The sequence below is a fragment of the Papio anubis genome, chromosome 5 (assembly GCF_008728515.1).
Source record: "Papio anubis isolate 15944 chromosome 5, Panubis1.0, whole genome shotgun sequence".
Lineage (NCBI taxonomy): Eukaryota > Metazoa > Chordata > Mammalia > Primates > Cercopithecidae > Papio > Papio anubis.
Genome location: NC_044980.1, coordinates 107,255,558 through 107,282,137, shown reverse-complemented (window position 1 = coordinate 107,282,137; position 26,580 = coordinate 107,255,558). Strand labels below are relative to the sequence as shown.

The 26,580-nt window shown below is 39.0% G+C and overlaps 1 protein-coding gene across 3 annotated transcripts in view; it reads right to left on the bottom strand.

Annotated features, from left to right (window-relative positions):
• Nucleotides 1-26,580, bottom strand: part of KCNN2 (potassium calcium-activated channel subfamily N member 2) — a 138,517-nt gene that overhangs the window by 20,433 nt on the left and 91,504 nt on the right. For all 3 annotated transcript variants that reach the window (XM_017959786.2, XM_017959787.3, XM_003900003.4), the window contains 2 exons: nucleotides 9,891-10,032; nucleotides 81-191 (listed from right to left, as the gene is read on the bottom strand). In XM_017959786.2, the coding sequence (XP_017815275.1) occupies nucleotides 81-191; nucleotides 9,891-10,032 (253 nt within the window). The remainder of the gene's footprint in view (nucleotides 1-80; nucleotides 192-9,890; nucleotides 10,033-26,580) is intronic.

The window sequence follows — 26,580 nt, the reverse complement described above, 5'->3', positions numbered from 1 at the left end:
CAAAATAAAAACCATATTTCCTAACAGTGAAAAAAACACAATAATATTCTTTCTTTGAATATATATGGGTAGTAACTTACTCTTTTAGTCAGCTGAGTATCCATCATGAAATTGTGCACGTGTTTTTCTGCTTTGGTAAGTTCTAGCTTCCTTGCCACTACAGCTACCACCAGGGCTGTGCAACCAGCACCCTGAAAATAAGGAGAGAAGAGAAATCCAAAGCGTTACTACTTTGTGTCTCAGACACATTAGAAAATGTTTTGCATCAAATGCAAAAGTTTCTCAGGATTAAAAAAATAGTCTTCAATAAGTATTACAGAAAATATGTGATCAACAAATGTAAGCAATGTGCCTTAAACTGGGATTAAAAATTTAGTTTACATATTTTAAGAACAAAAGCATATTTGGAAAAAACATTTCCATTACAAGAAATAAATGGCCTAAAAGCAACTTGGTGACTTTTTAAAAAAACAGAGCAAATCAGTTATATACCTATAATTATAATAGAAACAAATAACAAATGAGTAGATTAGCATAAATGTATATGGAGTAGAAACAAGGATTTTTCTGTAAAGAATAAACCTCTAATCTTAAGAGATCAGCAGGCCTTCAAGGTGATCAACTGCAATGCACTGGGAATAAAAGCAATAAATTATCTCAGCATATACACAGCTTCAGAGTGTTCCACACACACAAGAGGAAGGATAACAGGAAGATCACAGTGATCTTAACTTGGGCAATAGAGATATATGAAGTGCTGAAGGTAAGGGGTAACCATTATACTATTTTATAAGTTTACTAACATGACATGAGGAAAGGCACGGGTCATCTTCATTTTGAAAAAACCAACAGTGTTCCTTTTTGAATTACAGACCATTGTTCTGATCTCTTGAAAAAGAGAGTCTGTGTGGTACTCCCGCTCTGTGATCAAGTTGTGCTCATTCCAAGTTGTGAGAGTTTTCTTTGCTGAAAGACCAGCAACTACTTGCTGGGGCCACCAACTGGAGGGCCCAGGCAAGGTCAAGGTACTGCAGCCACTTCATCAGTCCTCGGCACGGGGAACCTCCCAGCAGGGAAAGGGGCATGTGAGGAACTACCTCAGGGGTCTGTGAAAGGGAAATCACACCTCCAGATAGAATCTCAACCCTGAGAGGACCACAGAGCCATAGACATTGCCCAGCTAGTCTCAACAAACAGATAACAATGTAAATAGCAGGACACAGGCAGAGCCCACTGGAGAGAAGCACAGAAAGTAGATATGATTTAGCTATTCAGTTATAGACCAGAGAATGCATCTTTGGGCTTACTGCATGAGTTGCTGCAACAAATCTGGCAGGAGGGACAAGATTGAGGAGAAAAGGAGAAAAATAAATACACTACCTGATCATTATGATCATGGAAACATGGCCACAATGATGAGCCAATACTGCTTTAATATATTTCCAGAGGGCTTCAATAACCTGTTCCATCTTGTTCTATGAAGAAATCAGTATCCTCAGAAAGCAAGTGCTACTGATCACATGATCAGAGAAAGAGGTTGCCAAGTATTTAGACATTCTGATTTAGCCCTCTGATTTTAGAGATGAGACAACTAAAGCAGAGTAAATTATTATTCAGTTATAAACCTTGATTAGCATTGACATATTTCCTACTCTTTACTTCATCTCTTAATATCTATATCTATATTTAGGATCACATACAGTTGAATCTCCGTATCCATGGATTCAACTGGATTGAAAATATTTGGGTAAAAAAATGGATGGTTGCATCTGTACTGAACATTATAGACTGTTTTCTTTTGTAATTATTCCTTAAACAATAACAATACTGTTTAGCAACTATTTGCACAGCATTTACATTGTGAAGTATTATAAGTAATCTAGAGATTAAAATACACAGGAGGATGTACCTAGGTTACATGCAAGTAATACACTATTTTATAAAGGACTTGAGCACCCGTGAATTTTGGTATTCATGGCAGGAAGTGGGGTTCTGGAACTGAACCCCCTTTAATACTAAGGGATGACTGTATATTCTTATTTGCGATTATTCCATAGTCATGATGCATTATGAAGCACTGTATTTCAAAGCAAGACAGGAAATTCAAATTCACCTATTTTATATGATAAAGTATGAACGTCTAAAAATCAAGCAATACGGTTAATTATCAAAATAATCCACATTGTTCCTATTTTGTAATTGGCATAACTTTTAAATTGGTAGTTTTTAACCTTGACTATAAACTAGAATCACTTGGAGAGTTTGTAAAATTCCTAGTGCTGAGACTGTGTGCCTCACAGCAAATCTTCATCTCCAGGGATAAAATCCACGTGTCTGAATATTTCATTAAAGTTCTCCAGGTGATCCCAAGGTACAGTCATTGCTTTAGATAAAGGAGGATATGGAGTGACTATGACAAGCTCCATTAACCTTCTATTAAAACAAGAGGGTCAGAATTCTTATAAGAGTCATTTGACTGACTTATGAAGACATTCAAGAAGTGATAAACAAGGTAAGTAAAGGCAGACGGTGTGATGTTATTTTGATGTTTTGTGCCATATGCAGACAATGAAAGCAAGGTATTTTAGATATGGGTACTAATGAAAGAAAAGAATGGCCTTTGGAAGCATCTCTACCCATTTTATTGACTTTCAAACATCTACCGTGAAGTCTAAAGAGTTCTAGCAGGCTGATGAGACCAAATCAGTGACCACCCATGATAGCATATGCTGGACAAACACAGGCTAGCCTTTTGCAGATATGCTCCTAGTTACTACTCCTCAATCGCTAAGTTCTATTGGAACTTGGCGGTTCAGGGCAGCAATGGTTCTTTAATAAGCAGAGGTCATAAAAACCTGAGGGGCTCCTAACTACTAGAGAGACAGCCATGAGAGGGTAGTTGGCATAAGAAGTTGAATATTGTTCTCCCCTGGCAGGTGGCCTCTGCTGAGATCTTTCTGGAAAGAAATCAAAATCCTAACAGGAATGGAAAATCACTGGAATCAAGAGCCTTGGACAGTGGATTTTTATTTGTGTTTATTCTTAGGCTCCATTCTTTTCTGCTACTGGCCCGTTTCTCACCGGGTGTCATCTAAGATATGGGCATTAAAAATGAGTATCTCTGTTGCAAATTGGAAAAGACATTAATCCACTAATTTAGTAATTAACTCTGCCCCTTTAAGTTATACCTCCAGAACCACTTAGAAAACTTCTTGTTCAAATACAAACTCCTTAACTCTTTAAGTTTTATTTTAGTGAAGAAAACCATAAACTTATACCTCCCTAGATTATTAAGTCATAAGATAATGTGATATGTATAGAATCACATTTCAAAAAAGTAACCTTTATTTTTTAATTTTTAGAGTTATGCAAGATGAAGCTGGCTCACTTCCGAAAGCTTTCTAGGTTCAAGGTAAATTCCTGCCAACACATTCATGGTTATAGTAATTTAAGTAATGGCATAATATTATTGTCCACCCAGTGTCTATTTCGAGGACGATTCTGTTTCATAAAATGAATAAGAATGGAAATAAGTAGATTTTACAACATTTTCTCCAAAGCTTGTCACCACCACAATCGATGTAGAAACAGTTGGGACTAACATATGTTACTCTCTGAAATTAAAATCCCTGTATGCATTTAACAAGATGAGTCATATTCCTTTCACCAAAGTCAGAAAATGTATCCTGGTTACTTTTCTCTCATTTCATTTATCTTCTTAGAAAAAACTTAAGCAAAATCACTAACTGCCACTTCAAGATGCTTGGGCATCTAAAAACAAAATGAAGAAAATGCAGTGTATTTCGGAAAGCAATATATTAAAAGCAAAGGTTTAGGTTTCCCTTGGAGTGTTTACCATCTTTCCTTCTAACAGAGAAGATGTTGAAAGAGACAAAAAGGGGTAAGTTAAGAGGGGCAGAGGGGGAGGGACTTTGCTTTACAAAAGTTAAGTAATGACAAGTGTTGTTAATGTTTACTACCCTAAGCCAAGCCAGATCAAACTGAAAAGACAAATGACAATTAGTTACTATTACCTATATACTTCTAGGGAAATCCCAACATGTGGGGATAGTCTTAGATGCTGCCAAGTTAAAATTAAAATGTAGTGCTTTTCTCCACTGTATTCTTCTCCATTACAGCACAGAAACTGTAAGGTATCCCATTTCCCTCAAAATCATGTATCACATAATATTTGAAAAATTAAAATAAGTGACATATTTTTACCCTAAATCATCTACTTATGTTGATCCTGCAAATACTTGCAAGAATCATTTTGAAAAACCATTTTGGGATCAAGCTTTAATCACAAGGATACAAGCCTATGAAAAAGAGAAATTCCTTCATATAGCACACTGGGTAAAGGTTTTGATTATTGCAACTTTGAAAAAGACATCTTCAAAAGATTCAACATAATAATGAAATTTATACCTTTTAAAGAAATTCCAGAATCTTTACCACTACAGAGAATGGCTCTGATAAAAAACACTAATATTCAAAATATTCTAGTCTTAAAGTATCCTCCTGTGGGATTTATAATAGCTCCTAAAAGTTCAAAATTCAGTTTGATAGTTTATGAGCCTATAATTAAAATTTATCAAAATAGTTAATTTGAAAAAAATCACGCTTTTATGTAAAAATAAAACAGCTTTAAGATCTTTCACAAATCAGCTTGCCCTCCAAAAGTAAGGTAAAACAAATACCTCAACACATTGCCTGTTTTTCTGTCCCTGGGGCTGACTGACTCAATGTCCTAGAACCATAAAAACATTTTTACTATACTTGACTGACATAAATAATTATTCTTTCATAAAAATATGTGAAACAATCAATTCTGGCAAATAACATGTTATAAACCACTCTGCTTTAATATTATATCCCATTGGAGTTTTGCAAGGTTTCCTCAGGTCATGAAAATAAGGAAGTTTTGAAGACAAATTCTATCAAAAATGCCCTCTGAGTGTCTTAAAATACAAGTTGATATTTGCTACTAGAGGGTGGAGGTCAATTTCAAATGTCCTCATTGCAAGGAAAGCGGGGAGAGTGTGTGGTGTTTGAGCCCAGTGATTAAGCCTGGGCCTGCACAACCCAAGCCTCCTTTATAGTGATTTGCTTGCTCAGCTCATTCTTCTACTTTTAGGGTCAGAAAGAAGGAAGTACCTCATAAAACTGGTCATCAACAATGAGTCATCCCTCGGTTTAAATCTCCTGATCTCAACAGTGCCAGTGTGACTGCAGGTACTTCAGAGACAGGAAAGGCAGCTCTGCCAATTAAAAGTGCTGATAGTTTAGAAAAATTAGGTGAAATTGTGGAGTCCATGAGCTGTGTACTAAAAGATCACAACTTCCAGCTATACTTTCCTGTACCCGGAAGAAAGCAGCTGTCGTATTTCTTAAGAAATTTTTCTTTTGCAATCCACTTATGAAATTTCTTGGGGGGAAGTGAAGATCCCCAAGAAAGGACATTGGTGAGGAATTTAGCCTTATGACTGAAAAGGCCCATCATCCCCTCCAGCTGCTCTGCACAAAACAGAAAACTATTGTAAGAATTTAAAGATACATTCTTCTCACTGGGGCTTTATTTGATGAGATTCAGTGAACACACTAGAAAGAACCAAAAAGCAAGCAAATTGAAAGTTAAAACCTCTTCAAAATTATTTGATACTAAACACCCAATGTCAAATTGTATAAGACATTTTAAAAAATGTGAGTGTTTTGCACACTCTCAAACATTCAACACCAAGGAATGGCTTCAGATCAGTTTTGCATTATTTCTATGTACACTGGAAGGGGAAAACAAATCCTCAAATGGAAAGAGAGAAAGTTACAGGAAGAGGAGTATAATGGGACCTTAGGTTTCGCATTCTTTCATACCAGTCATTTCTTTTTTATGAGCTGTAGCTAATTCGTGCTGTTTCGGAACACCCTCTTACCGACTTAACAGGGTAGTGTTATTGTTCTTCAGGATGCAAACTGTTTAACTGACAACTGATGGAGTCACCACGTGATGTTAAATTAAGATTTCTTCGGCACAGGGCAAATTTAATGTGGAAAGGATTATTATCAAATCTTAAGGAAAAGGCAAGGCTGTGTAAAGACTTCTGTCCTGAACTGACTTGTTTTTTTGCTCCTTGAATAAAATTTTAAAATTTAATTAGCATAGTGATTTTCAAATTGCTATGAACTGCAAAAGCTTTACGCAGTGCTTTTGTTTGCATAGAACTACTAGTGGGATGGAAGAAACCTCAATCACTCATGTCTGAAGTGTTCTTAGTTTTGTTGAGGGAGTCATGCTAGATGTTGTCAAAGTCTAGTGGTTTATAAATCACTATTAGAGAACCATTTATTGAATAACCACCTGCATCCCTAGGAATGAACAGATATTACTTGATATTTAAAGATAATTAAGCCAAAAAATCCAGTCATCCATACTGTAGTCAAAAGGCTACCAAGAGTCACCATAATTTTACAGAAATAGAGAAGCAAAAAGAACAAATGAGCAACCTTAATTCTAGTATAAGATGAAAGATACCCTTACCCACAAGGCTATTTTTCACTCTTGCAACAATCATATATATTCTTAGTAATGGGAGAATTCATAGCTTTCAGGATGTGTTTTTTATATATACATATATATATATACACACATATATATATATATGTATGTCTAGGAAGATAACTTTGTAAACACTAAGTAAAACAATTACTTTATTGGAAAAATTAGAGACACTGAGAAACTAACTGGTGCTGTCCAAAAGCTAAGATAGCTGTCTACCACCATCAACCAAAAGTACAAAGCTACTTAGAAATCATCCCATTGTTTATCATGACCTTTTCAATAATAAACAGTCAGGTCCTCAGTACTTCCTCAAACAGCAGAAGGGTAGAAGAATAAAGAGAAAATAAGTAATTACAACCATAATGGTTTTCTCTCGAAGAGTACTGAGTGATTTTCTTCTATTAGGCAATCCCATGACTTATTTTTATAAAAATAAAGAGATCTTGGTCTCTTAAGGTTTAATTCCCATATTGGTCTTGGATTTCTACATTCTCCATAGGAGTGTCTAGGTCACTTCCATCCATATGCTCTTGATCCCTAAGGAGCTGATGTGAGATGTAATCAACTACCAGAAGTGAATCCCAGGAAGACTGCCCTGTAGCCTAACTCCATGGGAATCTGCTTAGTCTAGAAGAAGAGATAATCCAACTCTACAAAGCATCTCAAATAGGTTACTCAAATATTAGTGAATTTCTCTGTATGCAAGTAAATCAATTTTGATCAAGTCAATTAGGAAATAAGTCTGATCCTTATGAAGGAGAGGAAATGGAGCTCCTCAGCCTCAGAATAGAGGGACTCTTTTTACCATGAGCTTACAGGGCTGGAAGGAAGTCACCATAAATTCCATTACATATAACATTTTTGTATCCACATATATTTAATGGTACTATAACCTCTCTCTCTCTCTCTCTTTCTCTCTTTTTTTTTTTTTTTGAGACGGAGTTTTGCTCTTGTTGCCCAGGCTAGAGAGCAATGGTGCAATCTCAGCTCACCACAACCTCTGCCTCCTGGGTTCAAGCGATTCTCCCGCCTCAGCCTCCTGAGTAGCTGGGATTACAGGCATGTGCCACCACACCCGGCTAATTTTTTAGTAGAGACGGGGTTTCTCCATGTTGGTCAGGCTGGTCTCGAACTCCCAACCTCAGGTGATTCACCTGCCTCGGCCTCCCAAAGTGTTGGGATTACAGACATGAGCCACGGTGCCAGGCCATAACCTCTCTTTTTTAAGCAAAGTAAGATCAATAGTGAAACCTAAGCAAGAGGCAGTTCAAGAAGGTAAATAAAAGATTTGTACTATCAGATGAGACTCTGAAGGAACAATTTTTGAGACACGAGGAACAATAAAATATCAAGGAATGATAAACATTTTGTAAAACCCAGGCAAGGTTAACCTCAAATTTGGCTCCGATTCCATGGCGAATAAGCCTGTACACATGACCCTTGAGTCACACCTGATTTGAGAATAAAAGAGGGTACCATCTTGACAAAAAGTAACACTAAGGAAGTTGTTTCTAAGAAGCACTAGGGGAAAGACTCTGCAATTACCAGTTTTTATAAACAGCATCATTTATATCCCTTGTGGGATTGTTATGGGCCTTCTAAAAATACATCTATGCAAATTACGTTTCCCAAAGCATTATACCACATAATAAAATGCTATTATTTGAGGAAAAAAGGGGAAGTGATCCAATAGTAAACAGATAATGCAGCATACCAAGTATTATATTTTTTTAAAAGTTCACTATAATTAAAACTATCATTTTTCTTTTAAAAGCAAATAATGTTAAAACATGCCCCCAAATTATATTTTCTACAATTGGGACTTGAAATGGCCATCTTGTTACTACTGGGACATTAAAATTGACCCTAGATTTTTATGTTCAAAGTTAGCTGCCTTATCCCAGTTGAACACTACTGAGGCGGAGAAGGGTGCTGCCTCCCTGTCTACGCCAAGGGCACTCTTTCCTTCCCATTTAGCTGTGACTCCTGGAGCAGTCTTCCCGGGCGGCTTCTGCAAGGGTGTGCACCCTCCACTGGCCACCACTCAGAGGCCCTCAAATGGCAAGCCTCTGCACTCTCCTGCCAGCCTGTGAGTGAATACAGTTAGAGGTGTTGAACAGGGTGCCTGATTTCAGAAATTCTGAGATTTTGGAACTTGCAGTACTCGTTCACATCCTCTTGTAGACAGAAACCTCACAAGGATCAAGATGACACTCTTTGCTGTAAGCAAACATTACAAAGTTGGTAAAGAATGCAGACAAGCGTAGGTCATTGAAAACTGTACACCTCTGGCTTAAATATTTAGAAGTTCATACCACATTATAATCACAGCTTGCTAGCGTACGACTTCCTCTACCTAAAACAAATGGAGCAAAGAAGCGGTCCTGGCTAGTCATGTGTGGAGGGGGGCAAAAAAGATGTCTGAGCCTGTTAGGCATGCCAGCCAGAAGAATGATGGCATGTCAGCAGCAGACCTTTCCCAAGTGCTCTACAAGACCTGGCCTCCTGTCCCTGCCTCATGCCAGGCCGCTTTCCCCTTTTGCTCTGTGTACTCCTGGCCCAATGACCTGGCTCCAATGTACTGAGCTCCTTCTTGCCTCACTGCCTTCAAATAAACCATTTCCCCTTCCTGGAAAGCTCTTCCTACCTCCCTTCCTGGGTATGCACCCTTCTCACTTCAGCGTAAAAGTCAATTTTCTAGTGATGACTTCTCTGAGTAGATCCCATCCCTCTCCCCCAGGCACAAAACAGGTTAGAAGCTTTACTAGTTCACAAATGTAATGAACCATTATTTTTAAAATGTAAGTCTTCCCTCGTAAGCTCCATGAAGACAGGGCAGTAAGTTTCTATCTTCTTTTGGTGTATTCCTAGAATCTAGGTCAGTGCCTGGCACTCAACAAACATTTGTTAAAAGAAAATGAAATATTATAATTAATATATCTTTAACCCTTCAACACATTTCAAGATAGTTATTATGGGTCATATTCTATAATTTACTCAAATTTGCACAGCTAGTAGGAGACGGGAGGACATAGACTTAAAGGACTTTCAGACTCTGAAGCCAAAGCTCCAACATCAAATTAGTTCATCAAATTAGCGCATGCCCCCCCAAGGGGCAAACGAACAGCTCTACCTCTTCAACAGAATTTCATGATGAGAAGAATTAAGATGAAAACTATTGACATTCTCTCTCAACACAAAATTGATTTATTTATACTGATTTCCTGCTGATGGGGAAAAAAAGTAGCTCACAATTACTTATGCACGTGGACTGAGTGGTTTAAGTGCCTTCTTGAGTGTAAATAAAAGAGATGTGAAGTATAAAGACACTTACCATAATTCCAGTAAGTAAGCAGACTCCTTTTCCACAGTATGTGTTAGGTACCATGTCACCATAACCAATGGAGAGAAAAGTTATTGATATCAACCACATCGCTCCAAGGAAGTTGCTAGTAACATCCTGTTGATCATGGTACCTGAAAAACAGCAAACAAAGCCAGTCCTTTATAATGAATCTCTAATATGATAGTTAAGAGTGGTTTGGTTCAATTCAATGAATTTACTGTATCTTCTACAAACTGCTATATTTAGAAGTTTTCAAAGCTTGTGAATATAAATAAAATTGAGCTTCCATCTAAGCAATCCACAACATCAGAAACTGCCTCAACTTTATAAATCATCTGAAAGAGACTGGAAAATATGAAACAGATTTCCTCACTGGTGTAAGACGATACAGACACATTTATCTTGTAGACTCCTCCGGCCTCTGCCCATGTCTCATCACTCTTTGCCCAGCTGATGTGCCAGACTTAGGAGACAATATGCAGCTGCCCAATCTCACTCCACTTCTTTGTAAGCAAAATGAATCATGCTGTTCCCTTTGCTTGGACTGTCCTTTGCTACCTTGATTTCCTGAAGATGGGCTAACTCCTCTTCATCTTTCAAAGTAAGTTCAAGTGGAAGCCTTTTCTGTCTTCTCTTCCCCTCAGTGCCTCCCCTGTGCTCCCTGAGTATCGTGCACATCCCCAGATCACGGGACCATATTATAATAGGTCAATCTACCTGGATGTCCTTCATCCTTGAACACAGAAACTGTACTTCTGATCACAGAGTTCCTGCCCATAACCAGAGCTTAATAGAAGCTGTCTTACCAGTTACACACAAAGAACTTATAGTGGAAAAGAGGGAGAGGGATACAAAGTATCCTAATCATTCTTTGAGGTGTCAAATTTTACTGGTAAGGAAGAAAGCTTTTATATCAGAAACAGGTATCCTATCACATTTTGGCTGAATTAACAGTACTAAACAGTAACCCTCTGTGCCCATGATCTGGATACTGGTTTCATACAACAGCATGTATGCATACGACAGCAAGGCCATGAGAGTTGTCACCCTAGAAGAATTTGCTCTGGACGCACATTCTGTGTGGTCATGGGGCAGAGAGGCCCTGCTCTGATTTCTATGACAGTCAGGCTCCAGACTCTGGTAACTAGAGGACTTCCTTGCTTTTCATCCACCACTGGAAAAGACCACCACTCCTTCCCGTCTCTCAGGTAACACTCGGAGGACTTTCCTTTCCTCATTTCTTGTTCTGCAAAATATACTGGTAATTGTGCTGTACTCATCATCTCCTGCTTCGCTCACTCAGTCCTGCCTTTCAACTCAATTCCCCATCTGTGTCTGTGCTGCCAGGGCTGTGGTGGCAAGGAGGCTGCTCCTAGCCACAGTCCCAGGATTACCAGAGCCCCAGGATTAACCCTATATGCAACCTACACTGGGCCATGACATTATCTATGCTTTTTTCTTTTCTTTCTTTTTTTTTTTTCCTGTCCCTCATCCTATGCCAAGCTTCCTGCTTCAAAAATTTAAAAAATGCAGATTTATCTTATATCACAGGGTATAAGCTTTTCTGCACAATATCAGTAGATCTTACACTCTATCTTTGGACATACAAGAGACCTATTCTTATCACGTCTGTCCCTTTGCCCTCTTCCAAAGAAGAGAGAAGCTGAGAAATTCTGTTTCCTGCTACTGTGGACTAAGGAAAGAGGCTCCGGGCTAGAGTGAGTGGAACCCCATAGAAAGGGCAATCACTGATCTCCTGGAATCAAACGAAAGGGCATGTGAACAGGCAGCCAGCCTGGTTAGGAGCATCCTGCAAGTTTCTGGTGGCAGAGGTGCAGAAATCACCACTGTTTCTCACCCCCAAACAGCCTCCATGACCTAGCTGTAGAGTCCCCTTTCCCCAGAAGGTCTTGGTGTAGAGACTGTCATTGTCAAAAGGAAAGTAAAATGTATTCCTAGCATTCCAGGAAGACTGCTGAGTGCATTTCCCCTAGAATCTTTGTTATCTTTGTTACATACCTAGGAAGATGCTATGTGATCAGTGCTATGCTCAGCCACAAGATGAGCTAAGCAGGATTCTATGGACTGCTCTGGGAGCCTGCTATGCATATGTAACAGAGCTTCAATGGGAGGACGGGGTTTGCCTTTCAAAATAAAACCCGAGAAATCAGCTCTGGATTATAACCTATTAATAATATTGGGGCTCTCTAGTAAGTATTCCTCACCAAGCAATTTCCTAAAACAGGAAATATATTACCCTGTCATAAGTATGGGCTGTAAAGAGAGTGGAGGCAAAATAGTTCACTTCCTATTCAATTTTTAATTGTGAGATAAAGCTGCTTCTTAGCATGATTCATACACAGATGTGATACACTTAAGAGTTAATGGCTCTGGTTCCCTGACGCATATGTATGTATATACCATACTTACTGAGTGTTCACTATGTGCTCAGAGCTTAACTTGCATTTTCTCATTTGACATATGTTTTAATGCATGGACAATCTTTGGCGAAACAGTTATATTCTTGACCTTCTCTGTATCAGCAAAGTGTCCTTAGATACTTAGTTTCTAGACACTTAGAAAATGTGCCTGGGTCCCAGTGAAATCCTCAAGTTATTTTTTCACTGCTACAGTGAGTGACCAGAACACTGTTATTAATATCTAGCTAGGCTGGCCAGGCACGGTGGCTCATGCCTGGAATCACACCACTTTCGGAGGCCAAGGTGGGTGGATCTCCTAAGTTCAGGAGTTCAGGACCAGCTTGGGCCAACATAGGTAAATCCCATCTCTAATAAAAATACAAAAATTAGCCAGGTGTGGTAGTGTGCGCCTGTAGTCCCAGCTACTTGGGAGGCTGAGGCAGGGGAATCACTTGAACCTGGGACGCAGAGGTTGCAGTGAGCCAAGATTGCACTGCCACTGCACTGTAGCCTGGGTGACAGAGCGAGACTCCTTGTCAGAAAACAAAAACCTACCTAGGTGTGGTTTTCATAGAGCAGCTAACTATGAAGAGAAGTAGGAGATTTCATCTGACAAACAAAGCTTTCTAGGGGGTACCTTCATGGCCGTTGCTGCAGGGAAATTTCAACTTTGGCACGGGTGTGAAAGTCTTTCTAATTTCTTCCTCCTGTAGCCCTTTTTATTAAAAATGTTTTTCAGAGTTGGGGGCAGTAAATGACTAAAAACTACAATGTAAAGCATCCACTGGAACATTTAGGCAAGCTAACTCTTTAGACACCTTTAATAAATGCTCAAATCTTATATATACAAATTTCTTCCATCCTTATTGGCCAAATACTCTCAAGAAATATATCATTAAATCACTCAGTGAATATTTACTATATGCTGTGTGCATTACACTGCATCAGAGACTGTCATCCTGCACTGAAGGGCTTTACATAGAAACAAGCATCTTTCTAGGAGTTGGCATTTTAGGGTTTGGGATTCAATGATAAGTTATCCTTTTTGCTTACAAAATAATAAACTTGCCCTAAAAAATAGCTCAGAATAGAAAAATAACATCTCATACTAATGTTTATGTTACACTCAGACATACATGATTATGAATATTCAAGATGAGGTAATCAGGAACCAAATTAGATACTATAAGAATAATCTCCTATTTTGTTTTTCAGCAACTCAGAAACAAATATTAGACTTTTCACAGGATGATATTATAATTTAGAACATTCCCAGGTTTTTAATCTATGACAGATTAACACCATTTGAATGATTAATATATATAATGTTTAAAAATATTCAAAAGATTTTTTACAGAAGTTCACTTCACAGACTTAGACAATTCCAAACTTCTTCTCTACAAGAACTATTCTGAGAAAGGCATGAAGAAATGACTTGTACAAATTTCAAGTTTTGATCAACATGAATGCTGATTTAATAAAAACACATTCAATAAGATTAAAATTAGTGCAAGGAATGCCCGATAATCCCAAGCTTTTAAAATGAGGACTTTGGAGTTTTGGCATGAACTGCATGCTTCAGAGACAAAGATTGTAAGATCAGCTTTCAATGTTTTAAAAGAAGCAAAATGTTCCTTTTCTTAGTTTCTATTCCAATTCATTTCTTCATTCATTGCTGACTGAGGGTCTCACACTCTGTCTTAGATTACAAATATGACAGCTTTCTATAACGTTTGTGAGAGTTCACAGGAGTTATCTTTCCCAGGGAATCAGTGCCTTCTTCCCCAGGAGAGTGGCGGCCTCTGGCCTGCACTCCTGCCTAGCCTCAGCACCCACACACTAATGGCCGGCAGTTATGCTGTTCTCTTTTACAGCTCTCTTTCTCTGCAGGTGTGTTTCCTGCTGCTGGGAAACACGTTCCCCCTTCTCTCTAACCCTCGTTTGTACTTTGATGATCTGTCTGTGGGTCCCCTTCTCCAGACTCCCTGTAGCTTTTGGTCAGCATGATACTCCAAGCCTGGTTCCCTCACTGTATCCCAGGAACATCTTGTAGATATCTCTAGCACCATTCGATGTTACTTTGGGTCATAAGACAGGTAATGTGGAATTTGCTCATCTAACATGCCCTTAGAATAGAAATTATGAAGAATTGGAAGACAAAGACTATGCCTTATTCATCGTGGTATAGTCACAGATGCTTACAAAAATATAGCAGGGAATTAATATTCGAAGTAATTAGTGTGACAAACGGAAACATGTCCTCAACTTGACCTGCCCTAGGCCACAGGCTTGATTTTTAGGATCATATACATAGACATTCAAAAAGTGGATAAAAATAATTCTTGCTCATCAGTGAACATAAATTGGATTTGTCATATTACGTTCCAAGATCTGTGTGCAACTTATAAGGTATTTTTATACCTGTAAAAATAATTCAGTCATGGAGGTTAACAGCTAACAAACTGTGTTCATTAATCCTTTTCTATTAAACTTACAAGTAATACTAAAAATGGCAAAAATATCTCATCTCAAATGTCAGCTCTGGTCTCAAATGTCAACCTTAGTTAGTGAGAAGTATTATGGAGATGTAAGTGCATGTGATCAATCCACCATCAGTTCTCTTTCTGGAATCCACCTGTCTCCTGAAATACCATTAAAGTGACAGCAATGCATTTTTTTTAAAGGTGTAAACCAACAAGAACAAAGGGAAATGAAAGGAGACATCAGAGAAGAAGAAACACATTCTTATATGAATTAGTGTGTATCCTGCTTTCAGCCAAGATGGAGCAATAGAGAACTAGATTATTTATACTCTCTCCTGAAACAACTAAAAAAGCAGATAAATATTTGGTACAACGGTTGTCAAGACATTGGTTATCTAGCAACAAAGGACAGTGATTCTTGAGATGGAAAACAACTAAACTGAAAAATACAATTGCCCCCACTTTAATGACTAAAGAGAATCTCCTAGGTGCAGCTCAGGGAAGGAAACCTGGCACTGCCTGGAGCGCTCCCTCTGTTGAAGGACAGAGCTGGAAATCCAGGGAGGTCAAGAATTCAAAAAGCAAAAATCAAGAAGGAGAGACCTGTACAGAGACACATGCAGAGAACTTCAAAGGGTTCTGCTTGGTTATTCAGCTGAAAACTCATCTATGTGAACTGATGCAGTATCGCTTCAAGATAGACTGCGGTAAAAGATACACTACCAGGTGAAGAAAGATTGTGCTAACATAGGTATAGTATGCCTAAGTGTGTAAGTGCAGTCATACCTGGGGGGATATTGCAGGTTCAGATGCAGATCACTGCAATCATGCAAATATTTCAATAAAGCAAGTCACACAAATTTGTTTCCGTTTCTAAAAATGTTATGTCTATACTGTAGTTCTGTTAAGTGTATTATAGCATGATGTTTTAAAAAACAATGTATATACCTTAATTGAAGAGTACTGTATTGCTCAAAAATTCTAAGGATTGAAGTCTTCAATGAGTCATAATCTTTGTGCTGGTGGAGGGTCTTGCCTCAACGTTGATGGCTGCTGACTGATCAGGGTGGTGCTTGCTGAAGGTTGAGATGGCTGTCGCAATTTCTTAAAATAACACAGCAATGATTTTTGCCACATCAATAGACTCTTTCAGGAAAGATTTATCTATAGCATATAATGCTATCAAATAGCATTTTACCCACAGTAGAACTTCCTTCAAAATTGGAATCAATCCTCCCAAACCCTGACACAGCTTTATCAACTAAGTTTATGTTATTTTCTAAAGCCTTTGTTGTCATTTCAACAATGTTCACAACATCTTCTCCAGTAGTAGATTTCATCTCAAGAAACAGTTTATTTGCTGATCCATAAGAAGCAAAGCAAACTCCCCATACATTTGAGTTGATCATGAGATTGCAGCAATTCAATCACTTCTTCAGGCTCTACTTCTATTAATATTTCTAGTTCTCTTGCTATTTCCATTATTCTGTTTCCATTATTTCTGTTGAAATGTGACTCCTTTCAAGTTATCCATGAGGTTTAGAATCAACTTCTTCCAAACCCCTGTTAATGTTACTATTTTGACCTCCGTCCCTGAATCACAGATGTTCTTAATGGCATGTAGAATAAGTGAATCCTTTCCAGAAGGTTTTCAATTTACTCTGCCTTGCTCCATCAGCTATAGCCTTACAAAATGTATTTTTGAAATATGACTTGAAAGTCATAATTACTCTTTGATCTGTGCGCTGCAGAATAGATGTTGTGTTAGCAGACATGAAAACAACACTAATCTTGTACATCTCCATCAGAGTTCTTGGGTGACCAGGTGCATTGTCAGTGATCAGTAATAATTTGAGAGAAGTTTTTTTTTTTTTTTTTGTTTTTTTGAGCAACAGGTCTCAAAAGTGGCTTAAAATATTCAGTAAATGATGCTATAAACAGATGTGCTGTCATCCAGGCTTTGTTGTTCCATTTACAGGGCACAGGCAAAGTAGATTTAGTATAATTCTTAAGGGCCCTAGGATTTTCAGCATGGTAAATAAGCAGTGGCTTCAACTTAAGAGTCACTAGTAGCATTAGTACCTAACAAGACAGTTCATGTGTCCTTTGAAGCCAGGCATTAACTTCTGCACTCTAGCTGTGGAATTCCTAGATGACATATTTTTCCAATAGAAGCCTGTTTCATCTACACTGAAAATCTATTGTTTATTGTAGCCACCTTCAACAATGATCTTAGCTAGATCTTCTGGACACCTTGCTGTCGCCACATCGGCACTTCCTGTTTCACCTTGCTTTTGTTATAAAGATGGTTTCTTTCCTTAAACCTAATGAACCAACCTCTGCTAGCTTCAAGCTTTTCTTCTGCAGCTTCTTCACCTCTCTCAGCCTTCAAGGAATTGAAGAGAGTTAGGACCTTGTCTGGATTAGGCTTTGATGTGAGGAAATGTTGCAACTGGTTTGATCTTCTATCCAGACTACTCAAACTTTCTCCATAACCGCATTAAAGCTGTTTCGTTTGCTATTATTCATGTGTTCACTGGAGTAGCACTTTTATTTTCCTTTGCATTCACAACCTGGATAAATGTTTGGTATAAGAAGCCTAGCGTTCAGCTTATCCCAGCTTTTGAAATGCCTTCCTCATTAAGCTTAATTATGTCTAGCTTTTGATTGAAAGTGAGAGAGATGCAATCCTTCCCATCACGTGAACACTTGGACACCATTGTAGGTCTAGTTGACCTCATTTCAGTGTCATTGTGTTTCAGGGAATAGGAAAGCCAGAGAAAGGTGAGAGAGATGGGGGAACAGCTAGTTGGTGAAGCAGTCAACACACACAACATTTATCAATTAGGTTTGCCTTCCCTTATGGGCTTGGTTCATGGAACCCCAAGATAATTACAATTGTAGTATCAAAGATCCCTGATCATAAATCACCATAAGAGGTATAATAATAATGAAAAAGTTTGGAAAAACTACAAGAATTACCAAAATGTGACACAAAGACACCAAGTGAGCAGGTGCTATGGAAAAAATGATGCTGATCGACTTGCTCGATGCAGCATTGACACTGTCCTTCAGTTTGTAAAAAATGCAATATCTGTGAAACACAATAAAGTGAAGCACAATAAAATGAGGTAAGACTGTGTGCTATAAACCCCAAAGGAACCACTGAAATAACACACTGAAAAAGAATAGCTGAAAACTCAATAAAGGATAGAAAATTGAATATTAAAAAAATCCCAAGAGAGCCAGAAATAAAGGGGAAAAAAAGGACAGAGATGGAGAAAATGGGAAACAAATAGCAAGAGGAGAGATTTACATAAGCCTATCTGCAACCACATTAAATATAAATGGTCTGTGTACCCCCACTTTGAAGGCACAAATTGTCACAGAACCCATGGAAGTGTCACAACTTGGAGAAACCAAGTATCACAAAATGCGTGGATAAAGTCTGAAGCTAAAAAGAGGGGAACTGATTAAGCCTAAGTATAGAGAATGATGAACACTCATGTGCCTGCCCTGTCTGGTACCAACAGGCACCTCACAGGAGATAGGTTCATTCTCTGGGGACAGACTGGATACTCAGAGACTCAGGGCCTAGCCAAGGGCAGAAGAAGTGTTTGGGGCCTGAAGTTCAAGTCTCTAAGCTGAACAATAGCATTTCTAGTCTCTCTCCTTCACTTCCCATACCTGACCCTAATATTAGGATGTGATACTACAGAGAAATAATATTTTTCCCTGGAGAAACAGGACTTCTCAGAAAAGACATTAATGTATTAATATCAAGAATTCCTTAATGAAAAACTTAGCTGTCACCCCACAGTGATTGTCATCAAACAGCCCTTACCGAGCTTCCAACTGGCTTCCAACTGCCACTCTTAATACAAAAGAATGGCAAATGATCAGCACACACTTGAATCTGGTTTCTATAGAAAAGATACAAAAAGGAGGGAGGAAGAAAGAAAAACAGAAAGGGAAGGGAAGAAACAGAACAAACCTGAGATGATGTAGAGTGATGAGGGGACAGGACTCCTGAACTATGTAAATTATACTACAAAAAAGCTAAATAAAAACCTTACTGTGCAGCCATAAAAAAGAATGAGTTCATGTCCTTTGCAGGGACATGAAGCTGGAAACCATCGTTCTCAGCAAACTAACACAGGAACAGAAAACCAAACACCACATGTTCTTACTTATAAGTGGGAGTTGAACAATGAGAACACATGGACATGGGTTGGGGGCTGGTGAGAAAGGAGGGGGAGGGCATTAGGACAAATACCTAATGCATGTGGGGCATAAAACCTAGATGATGGGTTGACAGGTGCAGCAAACCACCATGGCACATGTATACCTACGTAACAAACCTACACTTTCAGCACGTGTATCACAGGAACTGAAAGTTAAAAAAAAAAATTGCATTGATAGGAAAAGGAAAAGAGGAATACAACTATACAACTTCAAGTTATAATGAAAAAGTAACCATAATACAGTTAGATGTAAGTTGACAGAAATTTCCCGGAAAGTAGAACAAAAAGACAAAAAGAGAAGGAAAGAGGAGAACAAAAAGGATACATTCTTAGAGAATTAAAATAGAGGTTCCAACAACTGTCTTTCCAGAAGGATAATATGGGCAGTGGAAGAAAAGAAATAAAAATGTTCTTCTATTTCTTTGACAGGAAAACTGGAAGGTACACATCTATCTCTAAAGGGAAGATTCTACTGAGAATATGTATATGAAATAAGAAATGACCTAAGTCAAAGCAGATCACTGTAAATTTTAAAATACCAGGAATAAAGAGAAGATCTTAAAAAGTTTCTAAGAGGAGAAAAATAGACTGAGCTAAACATTCAAATGCTTGCCTCTAACATTATTTGTTTCAAGTAGTGTGTATGCGTGTTGGGAGGAAAAGAGGTAGGCAACGCATCTCTCCTTGTTTTGTAGAGGGGAGTGATGAAAAATCTGGGAGTAGGAACTGAGCAGGCATAGATCAGGCCCCCTCTGTCTTTGGCTTGCCTGCAAAGCAGGTGTATGGGGTTTTCCATGTGGTAAGCTCACTGCGGACACAGAGTGACTCCCTCAATGTGAGGGTATACCTATGACTTTTTTCAAATTCAGTGGTAAGTCAGCAGAACATTAGAAAGCCCATGTTGCTGTAGGGCAAATGGTGGTGTCCAAATCTGTTTAATTTCAGTAACAAAGCTGATATTTCCATGTCCACCAGCTGCTGGCTCAGAGAAGTGAAAGGAGTATGATAAATGGTCTCCTTCCAAATTGCAACTATGTGCAGGTAGTTTTGATTTAAAGTAAGGGCAAATAAAGTAAGCGCTTCAATTAATTAGAACATATAAGCATAAAAAGGAATTCAAAGTAGGTACATATCTAAGTGCAAAAGGAAAAGAGCTGAATGCCAATGGCTCAGAAAGAAGAGCTAACATGTATCTCTTACTTGTTGCTGATATTCATGCATAGCTATTCACTGTAGCTGCATATTCACCCATGGCTGCATATTGAAGTCACCTGGGAAGGGTTAAAAGGAATCCTGTGCAAAGCCCCATCCATAAACAATGAAGCCGAGGTCACCGGGGGTGAAGCCATGGCACAGGGATTTTTTTAAAAGCTCCCCAGATGATTTTAATGTGTTATCTAGTCTGAGAACCATCAATTAGCTTTATTTCAGGAGGAGTTTCTCATTCAATAACATGGTGAACATCTATCTACACGTAAAGAAACTTTTGGAGGTACTGAGAATATGTAAATGAGTAAAAATAGTAAGTGTTCATGAGAAGCTTAAAATTTAGTAAGGGAGAAAACTGGTTGCAAAGGAATAAGGTAATATGCAAGCTGTAATAAATGCGAACACCAGATGTAAAGACCTATCAAGAAAAAATATATGTAACAGATTGAAAATGATGACATGAGTGTCTAATCATGTTCCAACACTGACACCTAAAATTACAGTTCTAAATTCAAATAAAATGTAAAATCCAATAAGCCCAAACACTTTAATACAACCCTCCCTAAGTGAGGGTGCTCTGAAGTATAAATGCTGTAGTTTTATGTATGAAACTACTCTCTCTGGAACTAATTTATAGAACATATGAGAATGTAAACTGCCCCCAATCTATCTGACGTTCTCATAGTCCTCTTCTCGCACTCCTATGCTTTCCCTATAACTGAGTTATGAAAACTTAAACATGGGTTTAGGATCTTGAGGATTTCAATATAGACTTCCTTTAATATCAGTAAGTAAACAGAAGCAGCAGCGGCAACAGGCAGTATAATGCTGATATATCTAAAGCCCAGCTTTAATTTAGGCAGGATTCCATTTGATTTTTTTTTTTTTTTTTTTTTTGAGACAGAATCTTACTCTGTCACCCAGGCTGGAGTGCAGTGGCGCGATCTCGGCTCACTGCAAGCTCCGCCACCCGGGTTCACGCCATTCTCCTGCCTCAGCCTCCCAAGTAGCTGAGACTACAGGCCACCACGCCCGGCTATTTTTTTGTATTTTTTAGTAGAGACGGGGTTTCACTGTGTTAGCCAGGATGGTCTCAATCTCCTGACCTCATGATCCGCCTGCCTCAGCCTCCCAAAGTGCTAGGATTACAGGCTTGAGCCACCGCGCCTGGCCTTGAATTTTTATAAATTATGTAATTCTTTATTGACTCTAAAATGCCAAAGTGAGTATTTTTACTTGATTTTATTTTGCTCCTTTAACTTTGCACTTTTGGAATGTTTTCCTCTCTTCTTTTCATTGAGAAAAATGTAAAAACTAACCACTTTTCTCTCTCACTGTGTGTGTGTGTGTGTGTGTGTGTGTGTGTGTGTGTGTGCGCGCGCGCGCGCGCGCATGTTTGAAGGGGCATGGTTCTGTAAAAGGTCTGGTTTCTTTTCATGCATTAACCTTGGCTAATGAGCGTTTCATTCACACTTGGGATATAGACAACTTACTTTTTTGTCTCCAGACCATCAGTGACTATGTTCTAAGAGCATAAGCTTACTTTAAAATAAAGTTCAAAGTCCCAATGAAAAAGAAGGGAATAATAGAACATACACAAATTTTCAAACTTGAAGAATTACATTTATCATGTTTCCCTGATATGTTCCCAAAGATGACAAAGAGGTTTTGTTTTCTAACTCTATTATTCACTATACATTTACATTTCATATTGGAATAAATGACTTCAGCAATGACTCATCTGTCAATAAAAGTCTCAAATCTCACACCTATCTAACTTTCTCTACTATGTTAAAAACCTATAAGAACACAGATGGTATCAATAATTTCCTCCAATTTATATATTATTAGAAAATTACATTTGAAAATTAAATGTTGATTACTACTGAGCAAAAATATGTCCTTATTTAAAATGAATTTAGGTCTAAGCTAAGAAAATTATAAACAGTTTTTTGATACATACAATATCCAGTAGGTCAAGCTGAAGTCAAGTGGGATACAGAACAGTGTTTTGTTAAATGCGTAACACATACACAGCGTCCCTAACCCCAAGGCAGCAACAAGAAAAAAAATTCTCCACTAATTTCCATAACTCCCCTGGGGGTGCTAATTACTCCTGTTCTGAACCACTGGCCTAGAGCTTCAGGGCAGCTGGGACTCTAGTAACGGCCATCAGAAAATCTGGAGCTGGCTTCATATCAACACATCTGGAAAGTATTCACTACTAGAAAATCTTGGAATTTGGCAAAAAAGTCTGAAGAGAATTATATTCCCAAGCCCCTGATGCTTTCCGGGAAATCAAAAAATATCAAAATCCAGAACAATGTTTTAACCAGGACTAGCATTTCTGACCAAGTTTCTCTTTCCTCCTGTTCCTTTTCTAACTTCCAGACCAGTGGGTATTTAAATCTTGCGGGGCAACCTCTATTCACTCAGTTCCTGCTGCATGCCAGGCATCCTGTGCGCACTGTGAGCTCCTCCAAGAGGAAACTGGAACCCCAGCAGACAGATGGAGCCACGCTCGACCAGGCCCAAAGATTCCCTTACCCAAAAAACCACTTTTTCAAAAACACTTAATCTAATCCATGTCTGATGCGTGCCAGGCTCTGCTGATAGCAGAGAGAGCATGTCGACACTGGCCTGGTGGATTCTATTTTTAGAAGCCCCCACCATGATTTTCCATGATGGGTAGCAGCCAGTTGATGCACAGCACCTCAGAGTCAAAGAACAGCATGGCGGGCAGTCACTAGGTGGCAGTGCCACACCAGTTTATCCCCACGGCTGCTCTGTAGAGTTCAGCCAGATCGGTGCCAGAGGAGGGCTGTGAGGGGATGTTGTGGGAATACCCTGCAGGCAAAGCCCCCATCCTGGGCACCTGGAGATGGTGTTCAACATGGGAAACAAAAGTCATGGCTGAAGCAAACAAGTCTCAGGCCATTCCTATGCCCAGCAGCCCTGGGGTGTTAACTAAGAATTTTAAGGGTTAAGGGCTCTCCTAAGGGAAGTGTGTGTGTGTGTGTGTGTGTGTGTGTGTGTGTGTGTGTGTCTGGATGGATGCTTAGTCTATTTTAAATCCAATCTAAGGTAGCAGATCTGAGGAGGCAGCATCTGTACATTTCACCCCTCAGATTCTCAAGATCAAAGACCAGATCTTATCTCCTAAATCTGTAGGGGGAAAAAAAAAATCCCTGTGGATATTTTTAACTAGGCAGTGTTGGAAATGAACCTGCATTTGAAGATATAAAAGTCAGGGTCTTGTTCACTTGCTCTGAGATAGAGGCAAGGAGGGACTGAGCTGGGTTCAGAGGTGCTGTCCCACCTCTTGTTCTGTGTGACCCACAGCAGTGCATCCTAACGTCTGAGCCTCACTTTTCTCTAAGAACAGACCGTCTACCTCATCAGGTGGCTGTGAGCCCAGAGATAACAAAGCACTATCCAAATCCTCATCAGTGTACAGACTGTGTGCTCCACATTCAGCAAGTTCTCTATTTACGAAAAAGTAGATACAAAGAAAAGTCATTACTTTTGGAAGCGGGCCTTTTTGCACAGAGGCGAGGTGACATACCTGAGAGCTGCTCAGAGCATGTGCAGCTTTGGTTTTGCTTCCTTCTACCCTACACTATGTTGCTGCCACTGCCAATGAGCACAATGACTAGTATCACAAAGAGCGGACTGCAGAAGGAGACGAGGGAGAGGAAGAGGTTAGTCCAAAGGTCCCTTGGAAAGGCAGAAGCAACATGGGGTGAGGGTACAGCAGGCCACAAAATGAAGGCAGGAAGAAAGTGGGAAGTTTAGCGACAAGAAGTCTAAATGCAAAAAGAAAGCTCATGATCGTTCTGTGCCATTTCATTCTTGGGCCCCCTCAGCTGCCTCTCCTCCTACCAACGCTAGCACTTCAATCCCCAGGGTGGCAGGCCGAGGGAGGACGTACATCTCTGTGTCTAGTATCAGTCACGTATTCCTGAGAATTTTTTGACAAGGCTTCTGTTTAGGGCTCTCAGTCAACTGAGAAAAAAATATGCACCACTGATCCAAATCAACCAGCTTAAGGTGGCCCATCTACAGTAGGCAGTGACCACAAATTGATTAGAAATTTTTAATTTTCAAAATACAGCAAATGAAAATTCCTACATAGAACAAACAATGACAAGAAGTCGTAGCCTCCAGCACTTCATAGTTTCAAGCTATGCTTCTAGGGAAGCAGAACATTCCTGAATGTCATTGCATTATTCCTCAGAGAGAGATAAGAAGCAGGGAGTCAGAAAACTGATCCACCAAACCCAGCGAGCCAGCCGAGAGAGTTCTCAGATGAAGATGATTCCAGAGAGGCTGAGGGGAATGAGCACAGATTTTCTGGGAAGGTCATTTTCAAGGTTTACCAGTTAAATTTTCCCACTTCAATTCTAAAAATTAGTCTTAGAATGCCTCCTAATTGCACCTTGCTTGATTCAGCATGGGCAGCTAAAATATAGACTTCAATGCCAAAATGTCAGGAACTGAGTTAAAACACAGGTCTAGGTTCATGCAGGAGGAGCACAGTGTAGTGAACGAAGCCGTCTCAAACTCAAACCATCACCACTAAGACCCACCAGTCCCCTACTACATAAACGCTTCAGAACACCCTTGTAGAGATCTGCAACTGACATAATATGTTGTGTTAAAGCCAGAAAAATATTTTTATACAGGCAGAAAGTAAAAGAAAAAATGAAGGGAAGAAAAGGAGTTGGGTAACAAGAAAGGAAGAGATGGGGAGCTGAAAGTGAGAAAGTGAATGAAAGAGTGAAAATAACTGCAAATAAAGTTTTATAAACATGTAAATGGTTGGAGAAAAATCATTACATAAATCATGAAAACCCCAAAACTTTCAATGCTAGCCAGCCTACTAATTACTTTAAAAGTCAGCCTTGTTTTCCAGCACTATCCACAAATAGATCATGTAGCTTTCACTAGTTCCTATAAAGTTTCCAACTAATCCAGAAAAAAAAGGTGAAAATAAAAAGGCAATTCAGAATTCTTTCGTTATTCTTAAATATTAATATTCTTGGAATTTAAAGTGATAAAAATGCTTCCTGGTTGAAGGTTTTCACCTGTAGAAGCAAAGAGGAAAAAGTGTGCCTTCATAAAGTGTGCTACATACTTGGCTCATCAAAATACACTTTTGTAAAATGACTAGCAATGACAAATACAGCAGACATGTTCCCAAACAGAATCACAATTTTGGCTCACCAAATTGGTGTGATGAACTTTTTTTTCCCCATAGGTAATGCAGGAATCAACAGAAAGGAATACTGCAACGGGAAGCTTGGAGAGAGAATAGCCTCTGCACTTTGACTGTTTTGCAGTTAACCAAAGGCCATCAAGGATCAGAATTAAATCAAACAAACCCATGAGTTTGAGCTCAGTTGTGCAATGTGTGTCAGTTATCTCTCTTCAAAACAAGCACAGGGCATCTTCTTAAATTCCACTTCCGTTAAACTATACTTCCCAAACATGAACCTATCAAACCCACAGATACTTCCTTCTATTAGAATAACAAAATTAGACTGATAGTCAAACTCTTAGCCAAATACGATAGCTGGATCTAAAAGCATTCAGTTCTCAGTGCAGTGAACTTAAATGATAAAGGGCTACTAGACAGGTAAAAGCCAAAAGGATCAAAACCAGCTTTCTCTTCCATCCTAGCAATCAGGCTAAGAATTACTATGTGCCCAGCTTGGTAACCACAGGGGTGTTCTAGAGGATATAAATAAGTATTTGTATGTGTTCTACATAGGTTTTGAGGAAGCTTATAGGAAATATCTGACCTGGAAGCATATTAGAATAGGAAATAGCAGATGCACTGCAGCATTGTTCAAAATAACTCTCTGCAAAAATAATGAAATTATTCAGTATCTGTGCTGTGCAACACAGTGGCCACTAGCCACATGTTGTCTATTGAGAACCTGAAGATGAATAGTGTCAAATGAGGAACTAAATTGTTATGTCATTTTAATAAATTTAAATTTTTATCGATTGATTGATTGAGATAGAGTCTTGCTCTGTCACCCAGTCTGGAGCGCAGTGGTGTGATCTCGGCTCACTTCAACTTCTACCTCCCAGGTTCAAGCGATTCTCCCGCTTCAGCCTCCCAAGAAGATTACAGGCAATTAAAATTAAATTTAAAGGCCAGGTGTGGTGACTCACACCTATAATCTCAGAAATTTGGGAGGCTGAGGCAGGCGGATCACTTGAGGTCAGGAGTTCGAGACCAGCCTAGCCAACATGACAAAACCCTGTCTCTACCAAAAAAATTACAAAAATTAGTCAGGTGCAGAGTTGCATGC